The 16371-nt window shown below is 37.5% G+C and overlaps 1 protein-coding gene across 8 annotated transcripts in view; it reads left to right on the top strand.

Moving 5' to 3' along the window:
- The window catches only part of PPFIBP2 (PPFIA binding protein 2), a 107926-nt gene that overhangs the window by 45367 nt on the left and 46188 nt on the right, over positions 1–16371 (top strand). For all 8 annotated transcript variants that reach the window (XM_049820491.1, XM_049820484.1, XM_049820486.1 and 5 more), the window contains 2 exons: positions 11337–11426; positions 15757–15870. In XM_049820491.1, the coding sequence (XP_049676448.1) occupies positions 11337–11426; positions 15757–15870 (204 nt within the window). The remainder of the gene's footprint in view (positions 1–11336; positions 11427–15756; positions 15871–16371) is intronic.

Here is a 16371-nt window from a genome sequence, read left to right as displayed (position 1 = left end):
ATAGCGTAAAAACTTCTACAACCAGCGTGGAGTAAGTACGTTCTATTTACAGAGCACCCTAAGTCCTCTTCAGATCTGTCTTGTAGCATGGTTTACTTTTGGAAACTGGCAGTTCTTTTATCTTGTCACATTTACTGGTGTTTTTAGGTGTCCTAGCAACTTTAGGAGACTTGTAGCACTAACTTTCTGAAAACCATTCATATTTTTCTTATCATGTGACAGGTAATAAATACATGAAGAAAGCTGGAAGTCTAGGTTTATATCCTTCCCTCTTACTTTGTGTTATAGAAGATTCTAAAAAGAGGTCCATCAGGTCGAAAGGATCAAGAATGGTTGAAATAATAAAAGCCCACGTCCCTTGCAGAAAATCCTTCATGTATCTGTGACTTCCACAGTTTGCAATGTGGGTAGATTGCCTAAGTGAGGCAGGGTCCCTGTAACTGCTTTTCAGGGTTTACATGCAGCTTCAGACTTTGAGTTCTTTGTATATATCACTAGTAGGATGGGCAACTTTGACACTGGCTCTTCCAAATTGCTGTTTTACTTTGCCTTAAATGCAGGGGTGAGTTTGGCTGGGAAGATAAGCAAATGTTCTGAGATCACAAAAATTCCATGGAGACAGCTGCGTTTTGGTCTTAATAGGCATTGCCCCAGTAGTTGTCCTTGTGTGTGTAACAATCAGTTGCCTATTTAAGGCCAAAGCCACTTTCAACTAGTGGGAGATACAATACTGGAAATTGGAGTTTATTGGGAAAAATTAGAACTTAATCATAACTACTGTGTGGAGGCACTAGAGGACACCGCAGTAACAGGCAACGCTTTTAAACTTCCCTTCTTGCCAGAGCATTGCTTTGCATACACATTTATCTTGATGCTGCAAGTTTGAAAAGTTGCCATGCTATGAGACTTCAGCTTCAGCAGGAACAGACAAAAATCTTAGAAGGGTATCATCATCTTCTGTTAAGATGGAAAATTGCCTCTTTGGCAATAGCAGTATTTATGGGATAATTAACTTATCCACAGGATCGTCCTTGTATCCCTCCTCTTTTATAATGTCTTTTGAGAGGACAGGCAAGTAATTCAAAGAGCAAAACTTATTTTTAGGTTTAGTCTGAGCCTGAAATAAACTGAGAAGGCTGAGTAGTGTTACGATAAACAGGGAGTAAAAAAGAGACAGGAAATAGGGGGTCTTTAGTAATGAGTTCCAGCCACTCTTGAAACAGAAAGCCAGAGAAAGCATTACTTGAAAATAGTTTCTCAGTGACAGCTTAATAATTTTTAGCTTGTTATTCAACATTAAAAGGGAACAGTTTCTGCAGATTTATACTATTCTTGAAAGATCTTTTTTAAAGATCATTTAGCAACTTATTTTTTTGACGTTTTTAGAGTTGCATTGTTCTTGTTGCTAACCGATCTGCTGTTTAAAAAAACCAGATGTTTGGGGGAGAGTCCGAAGTTTATACAGTTGTGTGTTATGTATACATCTGTGAGAAGCATTTGGGATAAGACTGTGGGACAGAGGCAGAAGATTTAGCTTAAAATGTGAAAACACTTTCAAGATTTTAGAAGTTGAGGCTCGAAAGGGGAAGAAGTCACAGCTATATCCTGTAGAACAAAGTAGTGCGCTTGCTTCCAAAAGTTTCTTTTAACCCTGGGAATGTGACTGCTGAGATGGGCCCAAAGCATGGATGGTGAGATTGATATTTACAAGCACTTCACGTGGCTAAAGAGGGTAAGTGATTTGCTGGGCTTTGTTTTCTCTTTGTAAATGCACATCAGCAAAGCTTAGTCAGAATTCTCAGCTTTGTGAAAGGAAACGCATTGAGTGCCTCAGACATAAAATATTGTAAGTTTCTTTATGAGAAATGAATTAAAGACATTTCTTGATGTAGGAGGAGGCGGCTTATGGAGGGGGGAGAGAATCAGCTGTCTTTGTCTTTAAAAATGAAACTCTAGGATCAAACTTTGAACAAATGGCAATAGATTCTAGCAAGTGCTCGTGCTTTCCTGAGATTGTAATACAACAAAGCAAATCCTGCCTGGGAATTTATGGCAAAAAAGGAGAATATGTTGTTTACCATGTTGTGCTTTGAAATTAAAAATTATTTGCACTAGTTCTTCACTTAATCGATTCTTCATCAGGGTAACTCTATGAGACCTTTAAGGATGCCTTTGTTTTGGATAAAAATGGTGGTACTTTTTTCCAGTGCATGTTACTCCGATAAAATTGTTTTTTAAAAAGTCAGTGCTGTTAAAATCCTAATTTTCTGATGAACTGTCTGAACCTGCATTAACTGCATGAGATTGTTTTTGTCTTCCTATAAAAGAAAAAAATTTAGGTTTGGGCAGTTGTCTCAACACCTTGGAAAAATCACTTTGTTTTTGTCAGCTTTTAGATTTTTAAGTTGTAGGTATTTATTTTTCAGTGCTTGAAAAATCCATGAATGGGATGTGAATAGATCCTTCACAGTAGACTGGGTTTTTAATTACAATATTAAGTTAATTGTGTGTCATGTAAGCAGCACATCCTCTCATTATACTTTTAAAATCTGTTTTAACCTGTGTGTACTTGCAAATTCTATGCACACCATTTATGTCAGTGCTTCTGTATGGCACTGGATTAAAAACACACATGTATACATATACATATGCACATGCACTCTATTTTTTTACTAGCTGTATAAACATAAAATATAGGTAAATACGTGAAATGTAATTAGGACCCTTAATTTGGGTAGTTTCGTGAATGAACATAAAATATTCATGATATAATGTTAGTCTTTGATAAAAGCTTGAGAATCCTGAAGTTAATTTACAAAATATTTACATCAGGTTCTGGAAACTTACATTTCAGGAGTGTGGATGGGGAGGGCATTAAATGGGGAGCGAGTGGGATAGTGAAGGAGAAGAGACAACAGGAAGTAGCAGCTGGTAACATTATACTATTAGTTTAACCTGTTCTCTGTGCAGTTAAAGCTAAATAACTCTGTAGTGTTTTTTGAGATCACATATTAATTTGTTGTTTAAATGAGGTTTTGAATACAGCATGTCTGCCACCCCTGCTTCCTGGTTTAAATTTCATTTCTAAAAAGATAGGTTTGCTAACAAAAGGTTAAGGCATGCTGTTACCAGCTTGTGTGGCATTAAGGATACACTGAGGACAATAACATTCTGAGAATGGGCTCAAGAAATAGTTTCAGTGAAGAAAGTCTCACACTGAAATGTTCACAGCTTTGGAGGGGTTAACACAGGATGTTTTTAGGATGAGTTTCAAGTATTGTGTTTGGAAAGGATACTGTGTTCAAATGTAGCACAGGCTTTTACAGAAGTTAATAATGCTATTACTGTTGTTGCATGTAATTCCTTTTATGTAGGGTACATAAAGGAGAATAGCAATATTGCTGCTTTTCCTTGCAAGCTCTTTAAGGGGGTGAACACATGTGGGGGAAGGGAAGAGAACTGAAAATGCTCTTGCATTGTTCCCAGGAGAACTTAAGCAGTCTGCTCCCAAATTCCTTTGACAAGCGATTTTAAAAAGAAGTTGAAACAATCTAAGTTGCTTATTTAATTCTCATGTTCAAGAATCCTAATGTCACATGTCTGGCACTGACTGATAGCATATAAAGATTTTAGGCCCTGCAATCATAAAATGTTGCTCTTTGGCTGATAAAGTATGAGTACCCTCCAGAGTAACAAATGGCACTTAACAGTAACTCCAACAGACTTCCATAATCCCTTGGTGAAGTATGCCAAAGCTGGTTCAAATTTCATCATTAGCAGAAGTCATTTCAGAGACCAGGATCAGTTTTGATGTTGCAGTGGTTGGCTAAACCAGATTTGCATGGTATCTGCGGCTTGGACTGGGTTAGGGCAGCAAACAAAGACAAAAATCACGAGGTCAAGGCAGGCAAAATGACAGATACAACTGCTATTTTCAAATGCTTAGAATAGAGGATCTGGTTTTGAGCAGTAGTCTTGTAACATAACATGTATAGTATCATGCAAGAGGAGCAGGGACAAAGCAATATTTAGATCAACTTGAAATAAGGTGTCCCCATACTTCAGGTCTTTCCATTGGATTTTCTTGATGTTAAAATGACCTGTGAAAATGCTGTGCCAAGAATAGCCATAGGTATGGACAGAGTGGGCAGCAAGATGTAAGAGCTGATGGACAGAGCCAAGAAACAATTTAGCCTTATCTTAGTTGTATAAGAGGCACAGTTAATGTGTTTTCCTATGTTTACTGTTTTTTTCTCCATTTTACTTTTTTCTGCCTTTTGCGAGTAATAAAAATTATTAGTCTGCAGTAGTACTTCTTAGAACGGAAGGAACTTTCTCTGATACTACCTTACCAAATCTCAGAAAGACAAAACTCTGCAGTGGGTACAGCTATACTGTACTTCGTGGCATGTGATACTTTGATGGCAATTTCAGAACTGTCCTGGTTAGCTTATTCTGGCTGAGAAGCTGAGTATCTGACATAGGCACATAGTACAGCTCTAGTTTCATGTTATAAGAGTCTGTAACAATGGAGATATTTGAAGATACCTTGTTAGTAAGACAAAAAGCCCGGCTAAGGAGGTCACAGGAGTTGTTAAGGGAGGCACGTTGCTCAGCAGTCTGTTTCTAGAAGGATACAGAAAAGTTCTTGTGCGTATACAGTGCACTTTTAACATCACAGCTAAGGCAACAGCATAGTTCTCATAAAGTAGTTGGTGGGCAGTTTGTGGGAAGTGTTTTGCAGGTAACTGTTGGGTTCTTTTACAGGGCCTAAGCATAAATCTGCTGCAGTTAAAAGTTACTGTTGCAAGCTGAAGAACCTGAGACACCCCCCACTACCTGAAGCTGAAAGTGTCTCATCTTTAGCAATCTTTCTTTGGTTCTCTGAAGGGATTTGGGTTTGGGGTTCACATACAATTTCATCTGTTGTCCTGTTGCTTTGTTCTTATCTTTCCATCTGGCCTTAATTGGAACACACCATTCCAAATAAAAATGACACAACCCCCATTTTGGTATGTAGGCATTTAGTTATAACCACAAATTATTAACAAGCATCACAAACATAAATGCTAATATTTACTACAAACAGTATTATGGGCTCTCTAAGGACATTGTAAATTAACTGAACTATTTGAACTGCAGTGGATGGAGTGTAGCAAAATGGAAGGTCTCTTGCCTCTGGAAAACATTCTACAGTAGTAAGATGTCTTATTTTGAAAGAGAGACGGCTTCATATGAAGTGGAGGCATCTGATGACTCTTGTAGCTTGCTTTAGACTTACCTTCCGAAGTGCATGCAGCACCAAGCTAATGGCTGACCTGAAATAGGTGTATGTTATTCTTATGCTTTCCTTTCCTTTATTCCAGATGCTATTCACAACCTGTAGTAGCAAGAGGTGGAGTGATCAAACCCATGCTGTAGCCATTAAGCTCATGATATTGAGGGTGAATCTTATGACTTCTCTAAGAATATCTTCCTTTAAGTAACATAACTGCCTGGAGGAGAAAATAGTATTAGGAAAAATTCATTGTTTTACAGACTACAAAAATTTACCTAGCTCTGTCTTTACTTAATTTCAGACTATATGCTGTTAGCTTTTTAAAAATGACTGCCATTTTCACTTAATCAACAAGGAACAACAGCAAATATAAAACCCTGTTGTTGATTTACTAATTGCCTTCAGATGAAAGGCAAGAATTACAGATCCAGAAATCATGTTCCAGCCTTCTCCTCCTCAAGTCTACTGAGTGAATGTACATATATTCAGCTGGGCGTGTATCTGAGGTAGTACTAACATGCCAAGAGATCGAATTTGTATTACATCCATAGTCAGATGCCAAAATAAAAATGTTTACTGTGCAGGCTACTCACTCATCACTACACAATAGCAAATACTGTGACTCATAACATCAATTCTGCTGACCCAGAAGAGTACTGAAGAGATGGAAAGTTCATACTCTTCTAAATATTATCAATTCAAAATAGGCTGGAACAAGTATGTAGTGTACTTTTTCTTGTATTGAAATATATTACAGTCTGTGCTCTGCTAGTAGTTTGCAGGAAAACTGACTGGTTGAATTCTGCTGGTTATACTCCTTGTTTTCAGGTTCTAAACTGCAACAAAAGACAATATGTCAAGCATGTACCTAATCTTCCCCATTCATGCAAGTATTATAGTTGCCACAGGCATCTTACTCAATTATCAGTGGAACTGAAGGTGATTCATGTGACTAAATAAGAAGAGGGGAGGGTTATGACATAATCTGTCTTCTAAAAGAGGAGGGTGACTTGTTGAAAAAGCTTACAAATCACCACTCTAACTGACTGCCAGGTTTCTTTTCCCAGCTCCTCCCCCCTCCATAGCCCAATACGAGATCCATGGTATTATTGACAAATTTCTGTGTAACAGCTTGCTGATCAACTTCAGAAGTTGCTATTTTTTGTTTTAAAATTAGCTGTGTTGGAGATTCTTTCAGCTGAAACTGAAACAGCACACATGAGGAAAGCATAAACTGGCCTGTATTCAATTCTATTATCTTGCATATGTGCTTCCTTTAAGGGGCTTACTTTTACAGCCTATCAAGATTCAGCTAGAAGTTCTGTTACAGGAGCTTCTGAACAGAACATCTGTACAGAAGCATTATACAATGGTTGTCGTTCTGTTCTGACAATAAGCTGCATTCTGAATTGTTTCCTGTCAAAATAACAAGCAAGAAAACATAACATTCCATGCTTACTGGGCTCTTTGAAGGCTGTTATAACTTACGATAGCTGAGTTGATGAAACATTTCCTCCCTTTCTTGCCATACCCTTTTAAATTTTTGCTGATTATCCCCATTTTGAATGAAAGCTTTTTAATCATACTCTGAAGTCTGATTTTTTTGTCATATATTCTGGAGGAATAGTTAAGCTTTTTTCTTGGAAAAGGACTCTGTAATGACTGGATCATGTAAGTAATACTTGGACAGTCAAGTTTCCAGCAGCTACCAATATTATGTCCAGGTTAGAGTAAAGAGCATATTCAAGAGAGAGATTTGGAAACTGAAGATGAAGAAGAAGCTGAAGCAGGTGATGGAATGCAAAAGCTTTTCTTTTTTTTTTTTTTTTTTCCCCTAGAACCAGAAGAAACAGTTGATTTGGAATTGTTTCAGGAAACATTTTATATTAGTATCTGATGCAATCTCATGGGCATTAAACTATATCCAAAATCTCTATGGAGACTATAATGCAGGTCCTTCAAGAAATTGTTTTGCAGCTCCCTTAGGCAAAGTATTTATGGTATACACTTGACTTTTCAAGTGGACTACCATCAGTGTAGTTTCAACCACCTTGCCTTAGCATGCTTTCCTTCTACTTTGTTATTATGTGTTATCATAAACTTTTTTACATGTTTTATGCAGTTTCTCTCATTCTCTCATTGTAAGAAGTATAATCAACATATTTAGTTTACAATTTGTGGAGCTCAGGTAAAGATTTTTGGTCTTTAGGGCTACATCTTCTGAAATAACATCTCTGTGGAAAATCTTGGTGATTCAGCCTTTTGGTCATGTGGTTACAGAAGTCTAGTGTTTATTGTTTGTGAGCTCTTACACCAACTTGAGTCATCTATAGTCTTATGACTTCAGTGTTATAGGTCCTATATTCAGTTGCTGCTGATATGTGTGGTATCCAACTACACTTGCTCAGTTCCCTCTCAGTACTTTCACAACTGCAGAATGCACTCCAACCATCTGCAGATGGCCTTGGTTCATATTACATTGTTTTATCTTGTCTTTATGCATGCCACAAAGATTTCCCAAGTCTTAAACAACTGCTATGTGTCAATCAGCCACTTCTATTTAGCAGGTCATTTTGTCTACTGTACTTTTCCTGTACTTATCTGAGCACTCTCTGGCTGACCTATTGGCAGGGTGCATTTTCTTTATCTTCCCCCTTTTCTGTTCACATGGACATGATTCGCTAGGTTTTACATGGGTATTGAGTATTGGACTTCCAGCAGAGGATATTTCACAGTCGCTCAGTGCAGCAGACATCATCGGAGGCTATACATTTGGTAAATGTGAGTGTAGTATAATATCTTATTTGTGATTTGATGTTGAACTAATTCTTAACTACTGATTATATAAAATGTTGAACTCTGTTTTGCACTCATGACAGATTGGTTATGTAAAAATGTTTTGGCAGTAATTTAACTCACTGTGCCTATAAGGCAAGGGCGGAGTGGTCACACAAGTGGTTACAAGTATATTTCTTAAATCTAGCCTAGGAAAATAGCAAATGACAGCAGGAGGAAGGGTACAAAAGCTACTTGACTAGGCAGTTTTCATCACTGGGTTTTGTCATTAAGAGAATATTTTCCTGTCTAGCAGTATGTGAATACGTGATGTTCTAGGTGCAGGAAAGTCTCCCCTACCATTGTGTGTGAGCCAGAGATATACTGGGGAAGGCCTGTGGGCTCTCCATTGAGAAAACTAATTTAATGGTATATAATGGAGTCTTAACCCCAACGGAAACATAACCACCAAGGCTAAAGATTTTGGATTCTAAAGTACAGTATAAGACTTTGCTCTCTAAGTGGAGTAAGAACCCCAGCAGAATGGCTGGCAGTATGACTGAGGATGCATAGCTGAGGTCAAAGGATTATCTAGGCAGACATAAAGAAATGCATGTTGTTTACTTATGAGGATTCCTTATTTTCATTATAGTACTACAAAAGTTAATAAGGAATGAACTTTAAGGCCATACGGACTGACTGACCGATCAACTTTTAATACAAAGGGCCTAAGTTAAACTGAAGATGCATGTTTTATAAACATGGTGGGGGGTGAGGGGTGAGTGGTATTTCTTAATAAAAGGAGAAGGCTTGAAAAAATTACATTGTGATGTTAGGACAGAGATGTTATGACACAGAAATTCTTAAAAATTAAAACTAGTTAGGAGAAGAAGAGGGAGTGAAGTCACCATTCCTTTAAGGGCCTTATGTACTTACACAGTGGGCCAGCTCCCTACAGGTGCCACTGTAGAACTTACTCATTTGTCTGAGACTTCTGTTTGGTATAAGTTATGCACTCAGATGTGCATAGTTAGAGCCATTTCTGTTAGGTCTTGAATCTTAGTTTTACCTACTATAAACTGGTCAAAAACTAGTGAGAAAAGTATATTCTGAGTAGATTTAACATATTATTCTTTTGACAATGAATGCTGGTAAGTGAGGTGTGGAGTGAGGTTCTGCACATTCTGTTCTTCAGTGTTCTTGTTGACCCTCTAAAACAGGGAATAAGGACCAAGCTTAGTGAATGTATAGGTGATTCTAGCCAGTGGCCTTGCAGCCATGCTAAAGGACACGATTAAAACATAAGAAGAGCCTGATGCATAGGAAAACAGTATAAATAATAGGACACGATTCAGTACAGACTAGTGCAAGGTTATACATCTAAGCAGAAACAATGAGTAAACACAAGATGAAGAACAGGATGCTAGCTAAATAAGAGCATTAAAAAAGGACCTGGAACTTATGGGTCCTAGGCTGAAAATGTGTCAGTGTTACTGTATGGCTAATACAAAAAGAAATATGGCCCAAGAATCTCTGAAAATGGTTTTTTCCACTCTAGCCATTTTCAGCTTGAGTCCTGTCTCTCCTCTTAGGCACTTAATTTCAAAAGAAGTTAAGGAACAACTGGTGAAGAGGAACCAAAAGAAAGCAACAAAACAGGTCTTGAAAAATTAACCTGTGAGGAAAAGACAGAAAAACTGGTGTTTGTTTAGTCCAAAGAGGGACCTGCTAATTAGAGATCTACAGATAGTCTTCAAATATGTAAAACATTTCTGAAGTGAAAGGAAAGACTTTTTTTTTTTTAATATATATATATATAATGATAGGAACTGGTAGGCTGAAGTTGAAGAGATGATGATTCAGATTAGACATTAAGAAAAATGTTCTAATGATGGGTAGCTAAGAAGTAGATTATCTGGGGAGGCTTTGTAATCTATTTCTGGAGGTCTTTAGGAGTAGGCAAGACAAGAATATTGCAAATAATTATCAATCCTAAAATGGAATAATGAACCAGATGATCTCTTCAGACACCTTTCAGTCCTGTTTGTTGGTGTCTTTGTGATTCTCTCACTTCCTTTCAAAACTATCAGAGACAAGGTTGCTCAGTTTCTCTCAGCTCACAAAGATGCCACACATATCTAGTTCAGCACTTTATGGCTTGAAAAGTGTCTTTTTGATTGGATAAATATTTGATTTCTTGATTTGCATTAATTAGCATCAAGTTTATTTTCATCATCTGTTTTACATTTGGGCCTGTAGACTTCAGTGGAGATCAAAAAGCCATAAATATATTTAATATTTAAAAAAAATAAATCCTATTCACAAATGTTCAGTTGAAAGAGAAAGGACAGTTGGGGAGGAGGATTATGACTATATTGGTGCCATTCTACAAGTACCTATAAATGACTAGTCAGCTGCAGAGTAGTGTAGTTGAAGGGAACGCAGTGAAGTTGGATTCTTGTGTTAGCTGGAAAGCCAGTTTTATTCCCCAGCAGAAATGCATTGCCTGCAACGGAGCTGGGAAATGAACTGCTAAGGGCTCATGTTAACTTTTGATACTCTAAGCAAACAGCTCTATTCCCACACTTACACAGTGTTTCAGTATACAGGATGAAGCTATGGGACTCTTCTAAACTTTTTTTAAATAAATCTGCAGATTATTTTTTTTTTAGTTGTGGTGTTTCTCTCTGCAATATTAAAGTTCATCGGAAATGGGATATAATAGCTAGAAACAGGCCATGTTTTGGAAGGTCTTGCTCCTTAGAGCCATTTAGAAATTCGTAAGTGACTATGTAGCTAGAGTAGTTCCTGATAAGAATTTGATAGTTTAAATAATTTGTTAATTGCTAACAAAAAAATGTATACTTTTCTTGCAGTAATTTCTAGGAATAGCATAATACATATGGCAATTTTTACCATTTAAAAATAAACACCAATATTCCTTGGCTTTGGCAAAAGACTTTTGAGAGCAGATACTTCAAATTAAAGGGGTTTTGTCTTGATACGGTAGTATTTCCCAATGAAATTATAATTTTCTAGAAAATATCAGATCTATTTCTATACCATTCTTGATTGCTGGAAATGAGAAAGTATTCAAAATCCAGCTAAAAAAAGGTACATTCAAAAGGTTTAATGCATATGAAATAGACAGGTTTAGTCTCTAGACACATTTTGCGTGGTTTTTGTATTATAACAACCACTCAATATATATAATTTTTTATTAACTATTGCTTGAAATTTTAATATTAACTGTAAAAATTCTCATAGCGCTTTTTTCTCCCAGTCACAGGTGAATCATCATTCATCTAATAATGAAACTTATCAAGAAAGATTGGCACGATTAGAAGGTGATAAAGAGTCGCTCATACTGCAGGTATGTCTTAAAGAGAACATTGACTACATAGTTGATATTCAGTGAATAAAAGCTGAAGTGACAGTATATTTTCTGTTAAACAAATGTTAGCAGGTCACCAAATGTAACTGATATTTAATCAGGAATTAATTTATAATCTGTGTAATCCATCTGATTGATTTAATGGTGGGGTAACTTGGTAAAGGAGAGGGGAGTAACAGCAGTAAGAGGGAGAAGAATTAAAAAGGAAAAAAAAAAACTTAAAAATAATGCTGTGGAGTCCCAAGACAATGCCGTGATAGTGGTTCTCATTCTAGGTTTGCTAGGTTGTGCCAGTTGATTTTTCTAGCTTCTGTGTGCCACCATTTTTAATGAACTGGAAAACTGGCAGGTAGATAGAACTGATACTTTTCCTGCTTGTATACTGTACCAAAGTTGCTTTACATCATCAAAAAGCTTAAGGGAGAGGCTAAGGGGGGGAAAAGAAAATTTGACAGTAAAATGCATGCCTAAAGCTCTTCCAGGTTTCCCATTTCTCAGTTTACCAAGACTTTTTCAAACAGATCCACTGTCCCATGTAAGTTTTCGTCCTGGAGAAAACACATGTTGTACAACTTAAAATAAAAAAACTTAATTATTTTTTTCTGGATTTTTTCACTACTACTAAACTGTACATTACATGCTTTTTAAAACTGAAGCTGGAGATTCTTTAAATGGTCTTTTCATATCCTTTCTCTTTGCTCTTACAAAAGCATATTATAAGCATATATATCAAACAAAACTTAACTATACTGGGTAGGTGTTCTCCCTACTTTCAGTTACTAGTTTCTGTAAGCATGTTTTATCCTGTATGTTCTGTTCACACTTGTGTTAATTTACTGAGTAGAATTCTCACTGCTGTTGTTAAATAAATAAACGGTTTGTGAGACATAAGCTTAGGCTTGGTTGGATTTTTTCGTTACTGTTAAACTAAAATTACTATTACCAAATCTAGGGAAAAAAAAAAAAAAACTGAACAAAAAATGAACTTCTGGTTGGGATTTAAGTGTTTAAGTTTGTGCTGCAAATTCCCATTTTTCTGAGAGGGAATCAGGTAAGGGAAGACAACATCACAACTGATATTTATTAGAACACCTTTTATTAATCAAGTGGTTATTGACTGTAACATCTTGATTCTATTAATAATAGCAAACAACTTTTCACACAGTACATTCACTTCTCATACAGTTCGCTCACACACATGAGCAACTCATAATTGGAGCAACAATTAGGAAGCCAAACCCAGCTGTTTACTCAGAAGCAGAGGTTGAACTGATGCACCTGTGGCTTTGTCCTGAAGGCTCCTTTGTTTCATCACATGTGTGTACAGTCCTGTAATCTTTGTCTGCATATAGCAGCCACTGCTGTCTTGGATGTGGTTCATGCTATACAGCCAGTTGTTGAGAGTCATGCGTGCTGGTGGGCTTGTACAGATTTGGCAGAATCTTGCTCTTCAAAGTGTATCAGGTTTTGTGGATTTAACAGGACCACTAGCCTCCAGCGCTTTCAAGTTCCTGAAGATTGTTCAGGCTACTGCTCAGTATGTACCTTTCCTGTCTTTGTCCTGATTGTTTTTAGTTACTATTTCTTCATCCACACAAATAGGTACCCATAGAATGCAGCCAGCCAAATTCGCAAAGGAGAGTATTTTATTACATGGTTTGGAGACCTGCCTAGAGTTTTTCTCAAAAGGAATGTTGTAAAATCAGATGTAGAAGTTGCCTTTTACTCCCATCACACCCCCATCAAATCAAGAGGCTTAGTCAATATTTATGCATTTTCTTATCCCACTGCACAGTATTGCAGTAGAACTCCAAAAACCCCAGGTAAATAAGATAGATTAAAACCTCAGTCCGGTAGATGAACATCATCAACAACAAAAAAAAGGTGCCAAGGTGGAGCTGGGGTTAGAATCTGGTTTACACCAGTTCTGCATATTCTATCTAGGCAGTGGAATATGAGGAACTCAGGCAAGTCCCATGCTGAGGGACTCTGCTGTTACAACAAACCTGGCTCCTGGGTGTGACTGTTGGCATGAAGGATGAGAAAGAGATAGGAAACAGAGCACCTCTATTCTATAGCTCATGTTGGACTGTGCCAGTGACTGTGGTCCATAGCTATAACCTGTAGGGAATACAGGGCTGGGAGCTCTCCAGTCTTCCATCAGCCTTGCAGCAGAAGAAGCAGTACAAGTGACCTTGTAGTGAGCGTAAGCAGTGCCCGCTGTCTCTGTCCACCAAGGCAGAGTCAAACAGTGCACCTCGAAACTGGCTTCCTCTGTTCAGTCTGTAGTGGAGGCTGGAAGTGCTGCAGCATCTGCAATACCTTCTTATAGCCCAGTGCCTGTGTATAGAAGCTAATATACTCAGGTGTTTGGTTTGTTTGGTTGGTTTTTTCCACAAAGATGTTTTAAACCCTTATACCATTTGATTTTTAGCTAATTGTTCAATATGCCTCACTCTTATAGATAATATTTTACAGAAGATATATTATCTACAGGCTGACTCTTGCGGGTGTTGCACTGCTAAGGCAAGATAGACTTGCCAGCGTAGCATACTCTGGGGTTATGTTCTGTGTGCAGCCTACTGATTCCCTGAAAAGTCTGGCAGATGTGATCCTGAAGAGAGGGGAAAATATGAGCTCAATGTGCCTCTCAGCCTGACTACTGGAACATCCAACACATGCTTCTAAAGCTGCTAAGGTTTTACTCAGTTCCTTTGCAGGTCACATTTAACATACAGAGTTTTCCTTACAGGTTAGGATGCTAGTTGGAACCTAACCCGACTCTTTAAGTAGAGCTTGTTTTCTTTCTCTGGAACCTGCATCAAACTGAAGGAGAGGATTCAGTTTGTTTCTTCTTGCTTTCTGGCCTCACAGGGTTGGGGTTTTTTGTGTGTGTGCCATTGCTCATTTAATGGGAGCAAAACAAAAAAGTAGGCGAGCAAGATTTCCTCTGTTCTCCCTGTGCCCCAGCTTGGATGTGTCCCCCTGCCGTCTGCCTCCACCCACTCCTTCCTCTCATCTCTCGTCCTGCATTCATCTGTACTCTACCCTACAGCCAGCTACTTTAAAGGCAAAAAAATAATATAGTCTTCTTTCTGTCTTTTTCTATGTTCCTTTCCCAGGCATGCTTGTCATTATGTTTGTAGGTAAAACAAATACAGATCACTCAGTCACTCCTTCTGCAGCTTCCCTGAAATGAACTCAGTTGTTTGTTGATTGGGTTTTAGAAATGCTGCATAGTGGGTACCTCTTAAAGGTTTCACTTCCACATACTGTACTCTTCTTTTGTTTTTTTTTTTTTATAATAAAGGTGTTGCAAGGTTGGATATGAGAGCATAGATAAGTTTTTGTTAATGCAATTCATTCAAACTGGAGTTTAAACACCTAAGGTTGTTTTTTGTTTGATATAACATTTTTCTAGTATAATCCAGGCTTTTATATAAATAAATAGTAAAAAATGAATATATAGAGTGTCTGTGCTGCTCAACATACGAATTAATGCTGGGGGGGTTTTTTCCATGTCTTTCTAATGCTATCCTCAGCATAGTTTTTTCAGCTTTGCAAGCTTTGAGTTAGGCTGCTGGGCTTTTCTTATTACACACTCACTGCTCTGTACCACCATTCCCACAGTTCTTTACCAGTATTGCTTATTGTTTCTCTTCCTGGGATTCACTGTCTGTATCTCACGTCTTTTGCTTTCATGTTTTGGCTTGCAAAGCCTGGGAATTTTTCTTGGAATACAACTTTGCTGCTGCTAAAACATGCCTTTTACTCATTGCATTCCTTATAACTTCAGAACACTTTATTGATAGGTAAGCTGTTTTTCTGTTCTTGTAAGAAGTAATTGCTTGGTTTCCGAATGAACAGTTTTATTGTTTATCTGTTTTAGGGAGTGAAATGCCAACAGAACCTGAAATGGCAATGCATGCTTCAAAACCACATAAAGTTTTTTCAGTATCCTATGTTCTTGTTTGGTGCTTTCTAATTTTTCAGACTTTTGCATGAACTGACTCAGGCTACCTAGGGTCTTCCATCTCTTCTAGAAATGCTCTTTCTTTTTCATATTAAGACAAAATAATGGGGGGGGGGGGGGGGGCAGAGGGCGGGGTTGAAGAAAGATAAAGGTAAGACTGAAAAATTGTCTGTCCTGATAGAGCAGGTTGCTGCAGTGCACGAGAATATTAAACCATTGAGGACTTTAAAAGAGAACTTGCTGTTAAAATGTGCATTTGGATGTTAATTGTATAAGGTAATTGAAACTTATTTACAGTCAGTTCAGTAGCATTGTGCTTCTCTGCTCAAATTACAGGTGAGTGTTCTTACAGACCAGGTAGAAGCTCAAGGAGAGAAAATCCGGGACTTAGAAATCTGTCTTGAGGGGCATCAGTTGAAACTGAATGCTACAGAAGAAATGCTTCAACAGGTAAAAATCTGGATTGGAAAGCTTCTTGCATAATCTTCTCCAACAGAGGGGTGAACATATATGGTCAGCTTGTCTGCATCTGCATGTGTGAGTGCCTTTGGCAACAAGATAAAATGGGAAGAAAATACCTTTTTTATTGTTCTCTTGCTGCTTTGCACTTTTTTTTTTTTTCAATAAATGTTTCTTTGTTTTCCTGTTGCAGAAACGTTTTACTGACTGGTTGCGTAATACTGTACGTGGCAACATGTAAAATGAAACTATTGTGTCTTATAGTGCTGTGCTGATGAACTAAATTTGGACATGGTTGAGTAACTGGTTAGACAGGTTAAATGTGTCTAATATATGTAGGAGTTATAGAATTAAGAAGTTTTATTTAAATATCTTCTGTTTTCATAGCTGAACAGGTAGTAAGTTGAAATTAATTACTATATCAAGCTTGATTCTGTAACCTTTTTTTTTTTTTTGCTTAATTTAGGAGCTTTCCCCTTATTTTTGAAAGAA

The sequence above is a fragment of the Accipiter gentilis genome, chromosome 17, assembly GCF_929443795.1.
Source record: "Accipiter gentilis chromosome 17, bAccGen1.1, whole genome shotgun sequence".
NCBI classification, from domain to species: Eukaryota; Metazoa; Chordata; class Aves; order Accipitriformes; family Accipitridae; genus Astur; species Astur gentilis.
This window is presented reverse-complemented; position numbering and strand designations above follow the sequence as displayed.